Source organism: Perca flavescens, chromosome 9, assembly GCF_004354835.1.
Source record: "Perca flavescens isolate YP-PL-M2 chromosome 9, PFLA_1.0, whole genome shotgun sequence".
Lineage (NCBI taxonomy): Eukaryota > Metazoa > Chordata > Actinopteri > Perciformes > Percidae > Perca > Perca flavescens.
Window position 1 is genome coordinate 12074430 of NC_041339.1, and position 16754 is coordinate 12091183.

Genomic DNA, 16754 nt, shown 5'->3' on the forward strand with positions numbered 1-16754 from the left:
ATTATCCCTTCACCTTCCCAATGGCATCAAAAGGAGTGAGAAAAGGATGCACATGATGCAAGAGAGACAGCGAAGAAGATAGAAACCAAACGCTTTCTGTGCCAAATATATTTGCTGTGGTAAACAGCCTGAAAAATGGTACCTTAATAAATATAACCCAATAATATATATACACAATATAATTCCGCTTCTTAGACTTAACTCTGCTAAAAATGCATCATACCTGTCATGTAATTTGAATGTACTAAAAGAAAATTAAGAACTAAGTTATTTGGATGTGACTTGTGGTGGGACAGAGAGTAAACTGCAGAGTTAACTGGCTTCAAGGCGTACACAAAGAGAAAGAGAGAGAGAAAGAGTGAGGGAAAGAGAGGTGGGATAGTGCAATAGTGGAGGGGGATAGGGGAGAGATCGAGTAGCTGAGGGAGTGTAATTAACTCCATGGTCTGCCTCTCTGCAGGCCTGCGGCATACTGCTCTAAAATGCTGATTCAGTACACAGATAGACAGAGTAGCATGGTGAGGGAGAAGGGGGTGAGGAGAGGAGGGATGCAGTAAGAGAGAGAGAGAGAGAGAGAGAGAGAGAGAGAGAGAGAGAGAGAGATGGGGTGTTTCAAACTGAAATGTGAAATGAAGCGATAGCTAGCTCAGTGGGACAAAAAGTCCCAAATGATAAAAGCAAAGAGTAAACGGTGAAGGCAGGAGCGAGAGTGAAGCTGCTTAAATTAAAGTAATACATTAAAGATCTGTTATATAAGATTGACTTAACAGTTACAGAGGGTAGATGGTATACTTTGTAACGTGAGGCAGGTTATCTGCAGTCTGCGCTCGACTCTGATGAGCGCTGTAGATTCAGATGCTTCAGAGGCAGCCGTGCAAAAGCTCACTCTGCGTTATCGAGAGAACAGTGACATCTAGAGGCGTAACAATGGATTCGGCCTGCTCTGAATTTGCACTGCAGAACTGCTTTTAGGTGCAGTTACCTACTTTGCTCCTGTATCTAACCCCTCACTGCTTGGTGGAGCTGCCCAGTGCACATGTCTACTGGTTGTACCTTTGTTGAAATGTAAAAATGGAAGAAATACACCTGACAAACAGAGTGCGTCCTGGGTCACAGTGCTGCGTGGGGTGACGATTTACTGAAAGAGGGGTTAGTCACAGTTGAAAGTAGTCAGTCTGTCACCAGGCCGGGGAGTGGTGATCCATCTATAATGCATCAAGCTCAGTGTCAGGTAAACTGGAGACAAGGTCCCAACAATGGAGCCAATAAATACTGCAGAGAGAGGAGATGGATGGATGACACTAATACTTTTCATTCAAAGAATACTAAACAAACGTGCGGTTATCATTTTACAGATAGCTGGGCAGATTTGATTTAAGTAACAATATAGATGAAATAGTCGTGACCGAAAGAACGAGACCCAGGGTACGAAATGGGTTTTCCTCAGGAGGGTGGCTGGCGTCTCCCTTAGAGATAGGGTGAGAAGCTCAGTCATCCGTGAGGAGCTCGGGAGTAGAGCCGTTGCTCCTTTGCGTCGAAAGGAGCCAGTTGAGGTGGTTCGGGCATCTGGTAAGGATGCCCCCTGGGCGCCTCCCTAGGGAGGTGTTCCAGGCACGTCCAGCTGGGAGGAGGCCTCGGGGAAGACCCAGGACTAGGTGGAGGGATTATATCTCCAACCTGGCCTGGGAACGCCTCGGGATCCCCCAGTCGGAGCTGGTTAATGTTGCTCGGGAAAGGGAAGTTTGGGGTCCCCTGCTGGAGCTGCTCCCCCCGCGACCCGACACCAGATAAACGGACGAAGATGGATGGATGAATGGATATAGATTAAATATGAAAAGCACTGATTAATATGACCAACAGTCATTTTCACTTTCACTATTTTGCAAAACCTGTTGACGGCTCTTATGTGTTGGGTTGAAAGCAAAAAAACCTCAAGAAATGAAAAACAATTAGAGGTAGGTGAAAACATAATGTCAATAATGGGGACACCATCAAATCAAATCCTTGGAGTCATAAATGTCTGTATTGTTTATTTGTATGACTTCACTATTAAATTAAATTAAATCTAGAAATTATTAGATAAAAAAAGTGTTTGTCCTCTTTATGATAAAAAAAAAGTAAAGATACAAATTCAAGACAGGATGGTGATACAGCGTTGTTTTTTTTTTATATTGTGTGAAATTATACAATGTGCAAAGTGAAAGTCACTGTTGCTACTTAAACGTCTGCAGTTTGTGCGTTACAGTATGACACGAGCAACTAGGATAAAAAGTGCATTCTTTAAAAGAATTTGGTTTAAACACCCACACACACACAAGGTTTGCGACAGCAGCAGCAATAACGTATACAATACATTTGAGTATTTTCCGGTTTCCATGAGATGACACGGGAGCTGCTTGTACTCAGTAGTGTGAACAAAGCAATACATGTTCATATGAAAAGTCCCTGAAAAGTATCCCTTGTACCTTTAAAAGCTTCCACTAAAACCTTACAAAGCTTAGCGGTGGCGGCTTGGGCTCAGAGACGATGTGCAGCACTTCCACACTTCAGCTGTTTTCAGCCATGTGAGCGGCGGAGGTCGAATCAGGTTGATCGCTCTCCCTCGGCGGGAAGCCCCAAGTCTTGAGCAGAGCAAACCGCTGAGCAGGAGGAGTGGAAAAGTAGTCCTTCTGTTTCTGAGAGTAGATCTGGACTGGACGGATGATGTCTCTGTAGGCCCAGTCCTAATGGTGCAAAATGTCTCCGATTAACTTTGATTTATCATATATTTATTTATATAATAAAAAAAAAAAAAACATCAAAACATTAACCGGTACAGTGTTTAACGTCAGGAAAACGTATTTAGAATCACACAAGCAATCTTATTCTACCAAAATCCAGGTTAAATTTGGACCCATGAGGGGCAGCCTCTAGCTCACCCAGTAAGAGCATTCGCCCCATGTAGGTCCTGCAGTGGCGCGAGTTCAAATCCGACCTGCTGCGTCCCTTCCCTCTCCCCCTTTCATGCCTATCCACTGTCTTTATGTAATAAAAAGGGAAAAGCCCCAAAAAAATAATCTTAAAAGAAAAAATAAAATAAAATTAGGACCCATGGGAAAAGAAAACCTCCACAGATGGTCTCCCATCTGTCTGGAGGATTTTACGACATGAAATGGTTTGGTGTCCTCTGGTGTCTATTTAATGCGTGAGCCACAAGGTATTATGGACCACAGTGAGGTTCTGTACCTGCCAGTAAGGCTGTGCAATTAATCAAAATTTAATTGTGATTATGATTTTGGCTCCCAACAATCACAAAAACAGAATAATCGAGAAAAACTATTATTTAGCTCATTACGTTTTGCAAGTAAACTCTTATTTTCCTCTTGTGTTCTGAATGAAAAAATAAAGTTTCAATAGGAAAAGTGTTAAGACAAATTTCACAGATGTATGTGTTTTTTTTACTGTTGAGTTATTTAACTTTTACCACTGTTTTTTTAAGTTCAATAATTGCAACATCTTTCCAGAAGTTAATGAGTAATCGTGTCAAATGATCGTGATTTCAATATTGACCGAAATAATCGTGATTAGGTTTTTTTCCATAATTGAGCAGCCCTACCTGCCAGTGAAAGTTAAAAGCCTCCAGTAGCTGTATCCTGCCCTCTCTCGAAGGCACACAGTCAGGTGGATCAGGCTGCACCATCTCAGAGTCCACCGTCACGCCTCCGAACACCAACAGGGCTCTGATGGCAAACCAGCCCCCGAACCTCGGATGCACACACACTCCGAACATCTTCTGCAGGTAACAGAGGGAGAGGCACAAAACACAGGTGAGCAGACTAGAATGGAAACACTGCACTACAAAACATCTATCGCAACTGTTGGGAGTTTAATTACACAACAATTCCTTATAAATGCATGGCGTTACTTTTTCACCCCAGGGATGGTCTCTGACATCAGACTGTTGGTAGTAGAAAGCTGCTCCAGACACATGAGCCGCAGTCTGCGCCAAGAACTTTGGCTTCCTGCTGGGCAGCAGCTCGTAGTCATACCTCACATCCACCTCCTGTCCTGGGAAACACTGCAGGGCAGGGAGAGGAGACGGACATATTTAGGTGTCACAACCTAATCATGAAAATAGTTGGAGTTGCAATCCTATCCCTAACTGGAGTTAGGCAACATATGGCGTGAGACAATCAGAGATTTTCCATTACAGTTTCTAGTCTACTAGAACTAGTCAACTTTTCACTAGAGTTTCCACACAATTCAACACTATATATGCTGATATTGTAACATAAAAAGTACATATTCAGTAATAGAAGATTGAAAACATAATGGCCCACCCATGTCCCAAACCAAATTTAAAAACGTGCTTTTTGTCTGTCTGCCGCACTCACTCACACACACACACACACACACACACACACACACACACACACACACACACACACACACACACACACACACACACACACACACACACACACACACACACACACACACACACACACACACACACACACACACACACACACACACACACCTATCTTTGTGGGAACCCGTCATTAACATAATGCATTCCCTAGCCCCTTACCCCAATCTTAACCATCACAACTAAATGCCTAACCTTAACCCTTACCCTCAACCTAACCATAACCTAATTATAATCCTAAAACTAAAGTCTTAACCCTCAAACAGCCCTTTAAACTTGTGGGGTCCAGCATTTTGGCCCCACAAAGCTGTCGGGACCCCACAAGTATACTGGACTCCCGGTTTTCGGACCCCACGAATATAGTTAAACAAGCCCACGCGCACACACACACACACGCACACCTCGGAGACAGCAGAGGAGACGCAGTGTTTGACACACTGGTCTATGGGGTCAGACAGCTTCTGGCAGCCCCTCTCCTCCATGAAGGGCAGGAAGGCTTGTTCAAACATAGCAGGAGTGCTGAGCACCACCAGGGCCAGGCTGGCATCTGGGTAAGCCAGGCGCAGGGAGAGAGGCAGCACAGAGTTATACCACCCAACCTGTGAACATGGTGGGACAGTGTCACAGGCAGAAGCACACGTGCAGTAACAAACTAGTATCTCTATATAACATTCAAACTAATTTAGCTGGATTGTTTAAACAATAAACCGGCTTTTGATATTAAATCATTTTACCACCATAATTATATTTACTGACTTTTGTTTTTAACTTCCTAGCTAGCCGGTAAACAGGTTAAAGTATTACATTGTATTTCTCACACGTTGAAGCCCTTCTTGCTGTTAAGGCTACACACAAGAAATGAATTAGTGCATCAATACCTTTAGAGGGTAGACTTCAAATCCAACTTTTGCTAAAGAGTCCTTTAAAAGCGCTGTTTTACCTTCCACATTGGCCGTGGAAGCCGCCATTGTTGCATGTCAACACAAAGCTAAGGATTGTGGGATACGGTGTTCTTTGGTTTATCAATATCAGAAATTAGGTTAGACTTGTTTTTTTCTGCAGTGAATGGTGACAAAACTGATGCATACAATACAATATACAATGCAGTGTGTTTGGAAGAAATTCTACTCTAGCACTTCACCTATATTGTGCGAGTAAAGAATATTACGAATATAGTCACTATCTAGCTAGCTACTACAATACCCAGAATACCCCTGCGCCCAAGTCATACGCAATCACGTTACTGTTATGGGCTCCTGGATTTAAAAGTGGAGTCGCAAGGTTTTCTGTGAGTAGCCTTCTGCTAAGTCAGCTAACATAAACGTTTGTATCGTTCTCCTTAAACATTATTTATTCTGTTTTCAGAGACAGGTTCTATGTCATATTCAGAAGGTTACATTACTCAGTGTCTGGGAAACGGCCAATAATAATTTTGCCAACCATGACAGTAACGTAACGTTGTGAACGCTGTCACGAAAAAGAACGTAAAGCTGATGCTAACGTATAACTGACATTAGCTTAGGTTAACAATAGGAGAACATTGGCTATTAAACGTTTACTAAGTGACAACGCTCCCCCCCTCTTTGCTTTATCTTGACGGGTTTATTTAGTGTTTTGCTATATCTTGGCAGCCAGCATGTCGTTATCTACTCTACAAGGTTCCTTGAGCAGTGGGTTGTTGCGTCGCTTCCAGTTTTTAATTGTATCTGTTCCTGGAAGCTTGAGAGATGTTCCCCACTGGCCTGGAGATCAATAAAGTAGGCTGAGCTCATTACATTATCAGAAAGCCTGTACCTCGGCTACATTTACCTAAGTAGCAGCTGATAAGCGTCACTACAAACGTGCATTTATCCAGGCCTGCTGTAATGTAATCTCACACAAGGTGTCAGAGATCTCTACTAGGTTGTTAAAGCCACAAAACACTTCTGAAGTTACTGGTATCACCCTACCGCGGTGGGGGTTTTGATGTGGTAACGACACTGTCAGGCAACACAACACTGTCTTGCATGACGTTTTTTTAAAAAAAATTTTATATCAAGGATCAAGAATTAACCGACTAATGCTGATGAATGATGCATTTGACAACTTGATGCACTTCTTTTTTTAGTTCAACTCCAACATGAACTGGGACAATCAGCTGAGCTCTATCCTGTCCGGAGCAGATAGCAGCGTTGCAAAGATGAGGGTGAGTAGATACAAATATCTAGCCTTGCTGGAAATAACAGACACTAATAATCTAAAGAGTGTGTGGTCTAACGGTACATGTAGGCATATTTTGTTTTGCATCAGTGAAAGGGAGTATACAACATAGGAGAGCCTTCACTATGTGGCCTTGTGGTCTAGTAAGTTGTCATTAACTGGAGCTATCTGTAGATGGCAGTAAAGCTCCACTAAACGTTTAACAGGGTAATTTAGTCATACTGATAGTGAGAGTTTGGAAATTCCCTACTGTTTGAAATTATTTGTATGTATCCACAGGAGAGACTGACGTCACCAGGGAAATTTGCCAAAGGAGACGAAGGTGGGTGAACTATGTGTTGGTTTCTGAATATGACTAGGCCTATAAGGGGAAATTACCTTTGTGTGTGTAACTTCCACCCTTTTAACCTTCACAGTAAAGTGCAGATAAGGATTGTAGGGACAGTGGTTTGAACTCCTTTTGATTTGGGTTAAAGCCGTTTTTGAGCAACCTCCCTCACATGCCTCATCCTCTCCAGATTTCTTTCCAGTGAGGGAGAGGATTCGTGATTCAGATTTGGGCCCTCCTGCTCTTCCTCCTCGTGCCCCCCTTCTCCGACAGCCTTCCCCATCCCTCAGTCCATCTGTTCAGTGGGCAGATCTAGCTGCTATCCAGTCACAGCTCCAGCTACAGAGCCAGGTGTGTGAATATTTGTTTAACCGAGCCAGGTGTGCGAGATCAAATATAGTTACCACAAAGTAGTCAAATAGTATGCGATGTATTATAGTGTTGTTGACAGAATTCACAGTTTTTTTTTTTCCTAATGTGTTTTAAAGGCAATAGAGTCTCTCACCAAGAAACTCCATGATGTGGAAAGGGAGAGACAGTCTCAACAATGTCACATCCAGACACTACAAGGTAACCTACTGCACCATGACTACTTACCTCAGATTATACTGGGTCACATTGTCCCCTCAAAAATACAACACTATTATTGTCAACTAGAAGAAAGGCATTCTTATCAGGTTCAACACTGCTTAATGTGGTCACACCCAAACTAAGTTAACAGGTTGCATTTGAAAAATAAACAGAACCCAGTCAAGTATCTTTAGAGCTGCAGCGTTTCAACACCTATTCATCTTTGACACATAAGTCTGTAGCTTTCAAAATATATTGTGTTGTTTAATTGAACCGTTAAGCGTGAAAAACAAGTTGATTTGATAGTCAAATCCAATTTCCACTAACCGATTTTTTTACAGTCCTTTTTATTTTAAATCTTATTGGTGCCCTCATATCAACCGCTCTTGAATTCTGTCTTAATTTTTTATTTTCTCTCTTCCTTACCTTCTAACCTTATTAAAAAAAACTTCAGCAAGGCTTCTAACAAAACCAGAAAAGTGACCAAAAACACACTTTTACTAATTGGCTGACCTCTTGTTTTAGTTTTTTTACGTTTTCAGTATCTTATAAAACACTTTGGATCAGCTGTGTTATAGTTGAAATGCTATATATACTGTATGTAAATAATTGTAGAGAAAAAAAGACAAGGCAATTCCAGCCTCTGCTGCTACTACTTATGCATTTAGTCTGTTTAAATGGCACACATGGGCATTATGGCTCAAAACAGGAACAATGTCTCTATTTTTAGTTTGCATTAAATACACTTTGATCCATTTTCACTATGATTACTGCTTTCATTTAGCTTATCTCAGGGGAGAAGATGGGGAGTGGAACCAGTAGCAGAATCCTCAATGCATCTTAGTCTCAGTTTTGTGGACCCTCAGCACTTACAGCATCACTAGCAAGAGATAGAAACTACCAAGTTTTTCTGACATGGTCATATTGGTTGACATTAATTATGCTAAGATGTCATATTTTTTGGGGTCGGGTGCGATGCCACATGGGTGGCAGTGAAGGTCAGGGGCCTCGACGGACCAGACCCGGGCGGCAGACGCTGGCTCTGGGGACGTGGAACGTCACCTCTCTGTGGGGAAGGAGCCGGAACTGGTGCGGGAGGTGGAGCGCCCGGTTAGATCTGGTGGGGCTTACCTCACGCACAGTCTTGGTTCTGGAACCATACTCCTGGATAGGGGTTGGACTCTTTTCTTCTCCGGAGTTGCCCAGGGGGTGTGAGGCGCCGGGCGGGTGTGGGGATACTCACAAGCCCCGGCTGAGCACCGCTGTGTTGGAGTTTACCCCGTGGACGAGAGGGTCGCCTCCCCACGCCTGCGGGTTGTGGGGGGAAAACTCTGACTGTTGTTTGTGCATATGCACCAAACAGGAGTTCGGAGTATTCGGCCTTCTTGGAGACCTTGACTGAGTCCTGCATGGGGCTCCAGTGGGGGACTCCATTGTTCTGCTGGGGGACTTCAACGCACACGTGGGCAATGATGGAGACACCTGAGAGGCGTGATTGGGAGGAACGGCCTCCCTGATCTAAACCAGAGTGGTTGTTTGTTGTTGGACTTCTGTGCTAGTCATGGATTGTCTATAACTGAACACCATGTTCGAACATAGGGATGCTCATAAGTGTACCTGGTACCAGAGCACCCTAGGTCAAGGTCAATGATCGATTTCATAATCGTTTCATCTGATCTGAGGCCGTGTGTTTTGGACACTCGGGTGAAGAGAGGGGCAGAGCTGTCAACCGATCACCATCTGGTGGTGAGTTGGGTCAGAGGGTGGGGGAAGACTCTGGACAGACCTGGTAAGCCCAAACGTGTAGTGCGGGTAAATTGGGAACGTCTGGAGGAGGCCCCTGTCCAACAGACTTTCAACTCACACCTCCGGGCGGAGCTTTTCGTGCATCCCTGTGGAGGCTGGGGGCATTGAACCCGAGTGGACAATGTTCAAAGTTTCCATTGCTGACGCCTTCGGGCGAGGAGCTGTGGTCTTAGGGTCTTAGGTGCCTCAAGGGGCGGTAACCCACGAACACCGTGGTGGACACCGTGGTCAGGGAAGCCGTCCGACTGAAGAAGGAGTCTTTCCGGGATATGTTATCCCGGAGGACTCCGGAGGCAGTTGCAGGGTACCGAAGGGCCCGAAGGGCTGCAGCCTCTGCCGTGAAAGAGGCAAAGCAGCGGGTGTGGGAGAAGTTTGGAGAAGACATGGAGAAGGACTTTCGGTCGGCACCAAAGTGCTTCTGGAAAACTGTTCGCCACCTCAGGAGGGGGGAAGGGAACCATCCAAGCTGTGTACAGTAAGGATGGGACACTGTTGACCTCAACTGAGGAGGTAATAGGGCGGTGGAAGGAGCACTTTGAGGAACTCCTGAATCCGACTAATACGCCCTCTATGTTAGAGGCAGAGCTGGAGGATAACGGGGATTGTCGCCGATTTCCCAGGCGGAAGTCACTGATGTAGTCAAACAACTACACAGTGGCAAAGCCCCGGGGATTGATGAGATCCGTCCAGAAATGCTCAAGGCTCTGGGTGTGGAGGGGCTGTCCTGGTTGACACGCCTTTTCAACATTGCGTGGAAGTCTGGGACGGTGCCAAAGGAGTGGCAGACTGGGGTGGTGGTTCCCCTTTTTAAAAAGGGGGACCAGAGGGTGTGTGCCAATTATAGGGGTATCACACTTCTCAGCCTCCCTGGTAAAGTCTACTCCAAGGTGCTGGAAAGGAGGGTTCGGCCGATAGTCGAACCTCGGGTTGAGGAGGAACAATGCGGATTCCGCCCTGGTCGTGGAACAACGGACCAGCTCTTCACTCGCAAGGATCCTGGAGGGAGCCTGGGAGTATGCCCAACCGGGTCTACATGTGTTTTGTGGATTTGGAGAAGGCGTATGACCGGGTCCCCGGGAGATACTGTGGGAGGTGCTGCGGGAGTATGGGGTGAGGGGTCTCTTCTCAGGGCCATCCAATCTCTGTACAACCAAAGCGAGAGCTGTGTCCGGGTTCTCGGTAGTAAGTCGGACTCGTTTCAGGTGAGGGTTGGCCTCCGCCAGGGCTGCGCTTTGTCACCAATCCTGTTTGTAGTATTTATGGACAGGATATCGAGGCGTAGTCGGGGGGGGGGGGTTGCAGTTTGGTGGGCTGGGGATCTCATCGCTGCTCTTTGCAGATGATGTGGTCCTGATGGCATCATCGGCCTGCGACCTTCAGCACTCACTGGATCGGTTCGCAACCGAGTGTGAAGCGGTTGGGATGAGGATCAGCACCTCTAAATCTGAGGCCATGGTTCTCAGCAGGAAACCGATGGAATGCCTTCTCCAGGTAGGGAATGAGTCCTTACCCCAAGTGAAGGAGTTCAAGTACCTTGGGGTTGTGTTCGCGAGTGAGGGACAATGGAGCGGGAGATTGGTCGGAGAATCGGGCGCAGCGGGTGCGGTATTGCATTCAATCTATCGCACCGTTAGACGAAAAAGAGAGCTTAGCCAGAAGGCAAAGCTCTCGATCTACCGGTCAGTTTTCGTTCCTACCCTCACCTATGGTCATGAAGGCTGGGTCATGACCGAAAGAACGAGATCCAGGGTACAAGCGGCTGAAATGGGTTTCCTCAGGAGGGTGGCTGGTGTCTCCCTTAGAGATAGGGTGAGAAGCTCAGTCATCCGTGAGGAGCTCGGAGTAGAGCCGCTGCTCCTTTGCGTCGAAAGGAGCCAGTTGAGGTGGTTCGGGCATCTGGTAAGGATGCCCCCTGGGCGCCTCCCTAGGGAGGTGTTCCAGGCACGTCCAGCTGGGAGGAGGCCTCGGGGAAGACCCAGGACTAGGTGGAGGGATTATATCTCCAACCTGGCCTGGGAACGCCTCGGGATCCCCCAGTCGGAGCTGGTTAATGTTGCTCGGGAAAGGGAAGTTTGGGGTCCCCTGCTGGAGCTGCTCCCCCCGCGACCCGACACTGGATAAGCGGACGAAGATGGAGATGGTCATATTTTATTCCTTCCTTGATGTGTTTTGCGTTGTACCTCAATTGCACATTGCTTGGAAACACATGTTTGCTAAATGAATACATGTACAATTATCTATTGATGTATACGATGATGCCTCACCACTGTTCTAAGTTTTGGATCCCGCTAAAGGTCTCTCTCCCCTGCTTTCTCCGCTCACTGCCCACCCTTCTACTGTCTGGAAAAAGCCAACTCAATCAGCCAATTCATTTATAATTAAAGACAATAAATAATTTGGATTTGTCCTCAAGGCTGCTAAAGGAGAGAAAAAAAAAATCCCTTCTTCGCAGTAACTTATCTTATTTTCCAGAGGAGGTTCACAGGCTGCGTGAGGGGCTGAGGGAGAGGGAAAGCGAGAGGGCGGATTCGAGGAGGGGACAAAGTCCAGGAGCAGAGAGAAGGATGGAGCAGTGGAGGAGAGAGGTTGGACGTGAGCTGAGCAATCTGCGGGGACACATCACCAGAGCCACGTCGCTAGGCAACCTGGAGGAGAGGTGCATCAGGGGTAGAGCTGGGTGGGGGTAACTGCTGATAGGTCCAATGTTTTCACTTGGGTTGCTGCTAGTAAGGTGTCTGGGTGACATTTTCATTTCAGTTATGACAAATAATGAAATAACAAAAACAACTTCATCACCACCACGTCTTTTTATTATTATTATTAATTTTTTTTTTTTTTACAGTTTCAGCTCAAAGCTCCGCAGAGAGGAGCTGGAACACCTGCGGAGAGAAGTTGACCAACTGAAAGCACAACTAAGTGAGCCACGTACACGCACATAACATCATGCCCTCTCATTGATTCTGCACCCCATGCTGGCATCCAAAGCAAAGGCAAGCACAGTCTTGTTCACAACGTCGGCTCGTTCTACTTTTTCTCTTAACAGGGAGACAGGGGGAGGATGTGTTCCTCCAGCAGACCGAGGCCAGAGAGACCAGGAGACAGTACGAACACAGCTGCAAGGTATACACACACACACACACACACACACACACACACACGTTGTATCACGCAGGTTATGTTTGCTTCTGCATGTGTGCTTTTGTATTCCTTCAGATCCTTAACCTTTCCTTTTGTGTGCTTTGATCAGACACTGGAGGAGCTGACAGACAGCTACAGAACTCACAGCACTGATCTGGCAAAGACTGTCTCTGAGTATTCTCACACACAGCAAGAGGTCCGCCAGATCAGGTATGTGTGTGTGTGCGTGTGTGTGTGCGTGTGAGTGTGCGTGTGCGTGTGTGCGTGTGTGTGTGTGTGTGTGTGTGTGTTTGCCTTTCTGCGACTAAGCTTACCTTGCAATGAATCTCTTTACGACAGGACAACTGTGTCCGAGCTGAAGGAGGAGGTCAGGAGACTCGTTCTCAAAGAATGTCAACCAACACCTTTGCAGTCAGCACACACGTCAGGCAAGTCTCTGGCTCTCTCTCTCACACACACACACACACACACACACACACACACACACACACACACACACACACACACACAGCATGATATTTAACCATGTCTTTTTATTTGATTCAGGGGCATCTCCGCTCCCGCTCCCTGGCAGCCACAGTAGAGGGGCCAGAGTTGAAGAGGCCGACTCTGACTCCGAAGACTTTAGCCCGACCCCGAGCCTGGCCGAGGTCAGCTCAGATGATCTGTCATGGCTGGAAGACCCTGGTAAGGACAAATGTTCTCTGACTTTAAAAAAAAAAAAAAAAAATGCACCCAAGCATGGTTGCCTACTAGGGCTGCACAATATAAAGATTATTTTTGGGCTTTTCCACCTTTTATTTGATAGGACAGCTAGGTGAGAAAGGGGAGAGAGAGGGAGAAGACATGCAGGAAATCGTCACAGGTCGGATTTGAACCCTGGACTTCTGCGTCGAGGCATAAACCTCTCAGTGTATGTGCGCCTGCTCTACCCACTGACCCAACCCGGCCACACAATATATTGTTTTTTTTTATTGTCATCGCGCAATAGCCATATTGTGAAATATATCATTATAGTGGTGCCTCTTATATATTTAATTCAGTCTTCAATTTGTTCAATAAAAGAATGTTGGAAATGATTTCCTTTCATTTTTTTAGATTATTTTTGGGGGCTTTTCCCTTCATTGTGTAGAGACAGTGGATAGACATGAAAGGGGGAGAGAGATGGGGAATGACACACAGAAAAGGGCCGCAGGTCGGATTCGAACCCGCGCCGCTGCAGGACTCAGCCAACAGCTTTAGTTACTAGTTACTAGAGCGAACGCTCTTACTGGGTGAGCTAGTGGCCACCCCTCCTTTCATTTGTTTTAAATTCAACAACCAATTTGTTGTGTTTTAGCAGAATACTGAACGCTGCAGAACTGAGTAACTTTAATTACACTGTTTATCACAAGTAATATCGTTATTGCGACATTCGACAACGTTATCGCATATTTTCCTCATATCATGCAGCCCCATTGTCTTATGCACCTACAGGTATTAAAGTACAGGGTGCTGAGTCATCAACAATACCATGTGTTTACATCATATCATTTCCATAAGCCTTCTGTCCACCAACAGTACGTGCACAAACATGTTCTGACATTTGAATCAGACGCTCCAACCAAGAGTAAATGTTACACATGGCACCAAATGGACTGATGGCGGTTTTAGCAAGATGGGACATGTAGTTTCCCCTCTCCCACACATCTGGCTCAACCTTCACTCTGATTCATCCCAGTAGATCTGACTCAGCACTCCTCTGTGTTTGCCATTGGTAAAGGAATAGCTTGACATGTTGGGAAATATGAGCGTTCGGCAACGTCTTTTGCCGAGAGTCCAATGAGAGGATCGATACCACTTTCTGATCGAGAGTTTCTGCCTGTTGGCTTGCAGCCTCACGGTGACAGCGGGAATCCAGGAAGTCACCGCTTCCAGCAAAGAAATAGTCCTGCACCTAGTCCCTGTAAAACTACGGTTGTTTTTACACTTCAATTTTTTATGGATTAAACAAAGGTGATCTAACAGTTTAATTAGTGAGGTGCTGCTAGGTGGGTTAAGTATTCAGATCCTTTACTTAAGTAAAAGTACCGATACCACACTGTAAAAATACTCTTTTACAAGTAAAAGTCCTGCATTGAAAATGTTATTTAAGTAAATTAAAGTATCATCAAGAAAATGTACTTATACTATTTATAGTAAAAGCAGAAAAATCCTCACATTTTAGAAACTGGAAGCGATCAAAACCGTTCTGTCCATCAACTAAGTGTTTAATCGGTTTAATCATTTCAGTTGGACTAGTAGGACTGGATATTACTGGGTAGTTAATTTTACAATAAAACATTGTATTGTATAAACTACATGTGTTTTGTGTGCAAAAATCTTATTTGTAACGGAACTAGTAACTAAAGCTGTCAGATTAATGTAGTGGAGTAAAAAGTACAATATTTCTCTCTGAAATGTAGCGGAGTAGAAGTAGAAAGTGGGCATGAAAAGAAAAGACTCAAATAAAGTACAAGCACCTCAAATTTGTGGTAAACTACAGTACTTGAGTACATGTACTTAGTTACATTCCACCTCTGTTGTTACCTTTGGACAGAGCCAGCTGTTTCCAGACTTTATCTCCTGGCTCTGGCTTCATGTATAACAGACTAACATGAGAGTATCGATCTTCTTATCTTGCTCACAAATAAAAAGGGAATAAGTGTATTTCCCAAAATGTCGCACTATTCCTTTAAATATATCACTAGAGGATGTTCTCAGATGACGACACAGAAGTGAAAGAGACTAGAATGAAAGAAAATGTCAAAAATGAGGAATGTAATCTAGAGATGTACAGCACCATTGTGAGCAAGTCTGTAGACCCACCGTGTTCTTCCGTCTGCAGATAAAGCAGCAAAGCTCTCATTTCCTCTTCAACAGTTTCTGCAAAGCCAGTGATTGCTTGGGTAATTTGGAACCCTGTGTGTGTGTGTGTGTGTGTGTGTGTGTGTGTGTGTGTGTGTGTGTGTGTGTGTGTGTGTGTGTGTGTGTGTGTGTGTGTGTGTGTGTGTGTGTGTGTGCGCGCGCGTGCGTGTGCATGCACGTCTCACCCCTGAGATTTACTGTAACAGAAGGTTGATGTTCCCGGATGAGATTAAGATCTCTGCTTGTTCTAAATGTTTCCCAGAGTGATTTGGGCCCATGAAGCCAGGCTAATTTGACGATTGTTTCCGCACACACACACACACACGCACACACGCACACACACACACACACACACACACACACACACACACACACACACACAATCATAATGGTACACCGTTGTTAAGGGAAAACATTTGAATGTCTTCCAGACTAATCCCAGAAGAGGCACTTAGTTACACACACACACACACACACATAAACAAAGTAACGCTCTTCTCTGGTCTTCACCTCTGCCAGCTCTTCATCAGAAGCCACGAGTGCGTCTGAGCGTTCAGTCCAGACGGAGCAACTTTGCTAGTCCGGGATCAGATTTGGAGGACGACGATGACCATGACGGTGACGGTGATGATCTCCTCGATGAAGATGTGAACCCAGATTTTGGATCTGACCTAAGTCTTAATGACCTCTGACCTTTTTTTATAAGGTGACTTATGTAATTTCCTTGGGATGATTTAGCAAAATGAAGACATTTCTTGATCAGTGCAGTTTTTAGAGTTACAGAACTATTCTGAAAACCAGAACCTTTGAAAGTAGAATCCGTCAGGATAACTATAATGATAGGGCTTATTTTCATTGTAGTCTCAATGGAAAGGAAACAAAGGACGGCAAACAGCAGACTTGGCATGGCAACAGAGGCACATACAAGTAACAAGTAATTAAGTTATCCAACTTAATTTTATTACTTTTTATTGCTTAACAGACCTGCTTAGATGTGTGATCCATAGTTCGAGCCAGTGTGGAAACTTTCTTTTAGTGAGGGGAATTCTCAAATGCTACTTTTTAAACACGCTATTTGTAAGAATACCAGAAGTGTTGGGGAACTCGGGATGGCTCACGCCTGCTTCTTTTTAAATTGATTTTCAATTGCTTGTCTAATTATTCTGTAAACTGTCTGGTCCCACGTGACACTCCCAAACTCCTGCTACCGCAGTATGCTGAAGCAAACCACCAAAAGAGTCCACATTGTTTGCCCTCAGTCTGGTTAGTGATATCTGCTAGAGGCAGAGGACTGTGATAGCCACAAATCCTCTTTAAATAATCCGCAGTAACTGCCCCCACATGCACAACAAACTGAGGAGACAGGCAGCTGTTTAAGCAAGATTCTTTGTGAGAGGTTCTCAATCAGAAACTGTTTTC

At 45.1% G+C, this 16754-nt stretch overlaps 2 protein-coding genes across 6 annotated transcripts; one reads left to right on the forward strand and one right to left on the reverse strand.

Moving 5' to 3' along the window:
- Positions 1 to 2047: 2047 nt before the first annotated feature.
- mmachc (metabolism of cobalamin associated C) lies at positions 2048 to 5779 on the reverse strand. Of its 2 annotated transcripts, none has more exons than XM_028588240.1 (5): positions 5287 to 5779; positions 4810 to 5007; positions 3905 to 4057; positions 3596 to 3772; positions 2048 to 2723 (listed from the first exon to the last, which is right to left on the reverse strand). In XM_028588240.1, the coding sequence occupies exons 1-5, from the start codon at positions 5374 to 5376 to the stop codon at positions 2547 to 2549; spliced, it is 795 nt and encodes a 264-aa protein (XP_028444041.1). In that variant the 5' UTR covers positions 5377 to 5779; the 3' UTR covers positions 2048 to 2546. The 2 variants fall into 2 exon arrangements, with proteins under 2 accessions (XP_028444041.1, XP_028444042.1); XM_028588241.1 differs by having other exon boundaries at positions 5349 to 5391.
- On the forward strand, positions 5595 to 16071 carry LOC114562019 (cingulin-like protein 1). Of its 4 annotated transcripts, none has more exons than XM_028588238.1 (12): positions 5595 to 5696; positions 6516 to 6593; positions 6887 to 6929; positions 7126 to 7286; positions 7424 to 7505; positions 11784 to 11967; positions 12154 to 12227; positions 12355 to 12431; positions 12559 to 12659; positions 12789 to 12877; positions 12996 to 13136; positions 15855 to 16071. In XM_028588238.1, the coding sequence occupies exons 2-12, from the start codon at positions 6528 to 6530 to the stop codon at positions 16025 to 16027; spliced, it is 1191 nt and encodes a 396-aa protein (XP_028444039.1). In that variant the 5' UTR covers positions 5595 to 5696; positions 6516 to 6527; the 3' UTR covers positions 16028 to 16071. The 4 variants fall into 4 exon arrangements, with proteins under 4 accessions (XP_028444039.1, XP_028444036.1, XP_028444038.1 ...); XM_028588235.1 differs by lacking the exon at positions 5595 to 5696 and adding an exon at positions 5741 to 6165; XM_028588237.1 differs by lacking the exons at positions 5595 to 5696; positions 15855 to 16071 and adding exons at positions 5742 to 6165; positions 13263 to 13289.
- The last annotated feature ends 683 nt before the right edge of the window (positions 16072 to 16754 follow it).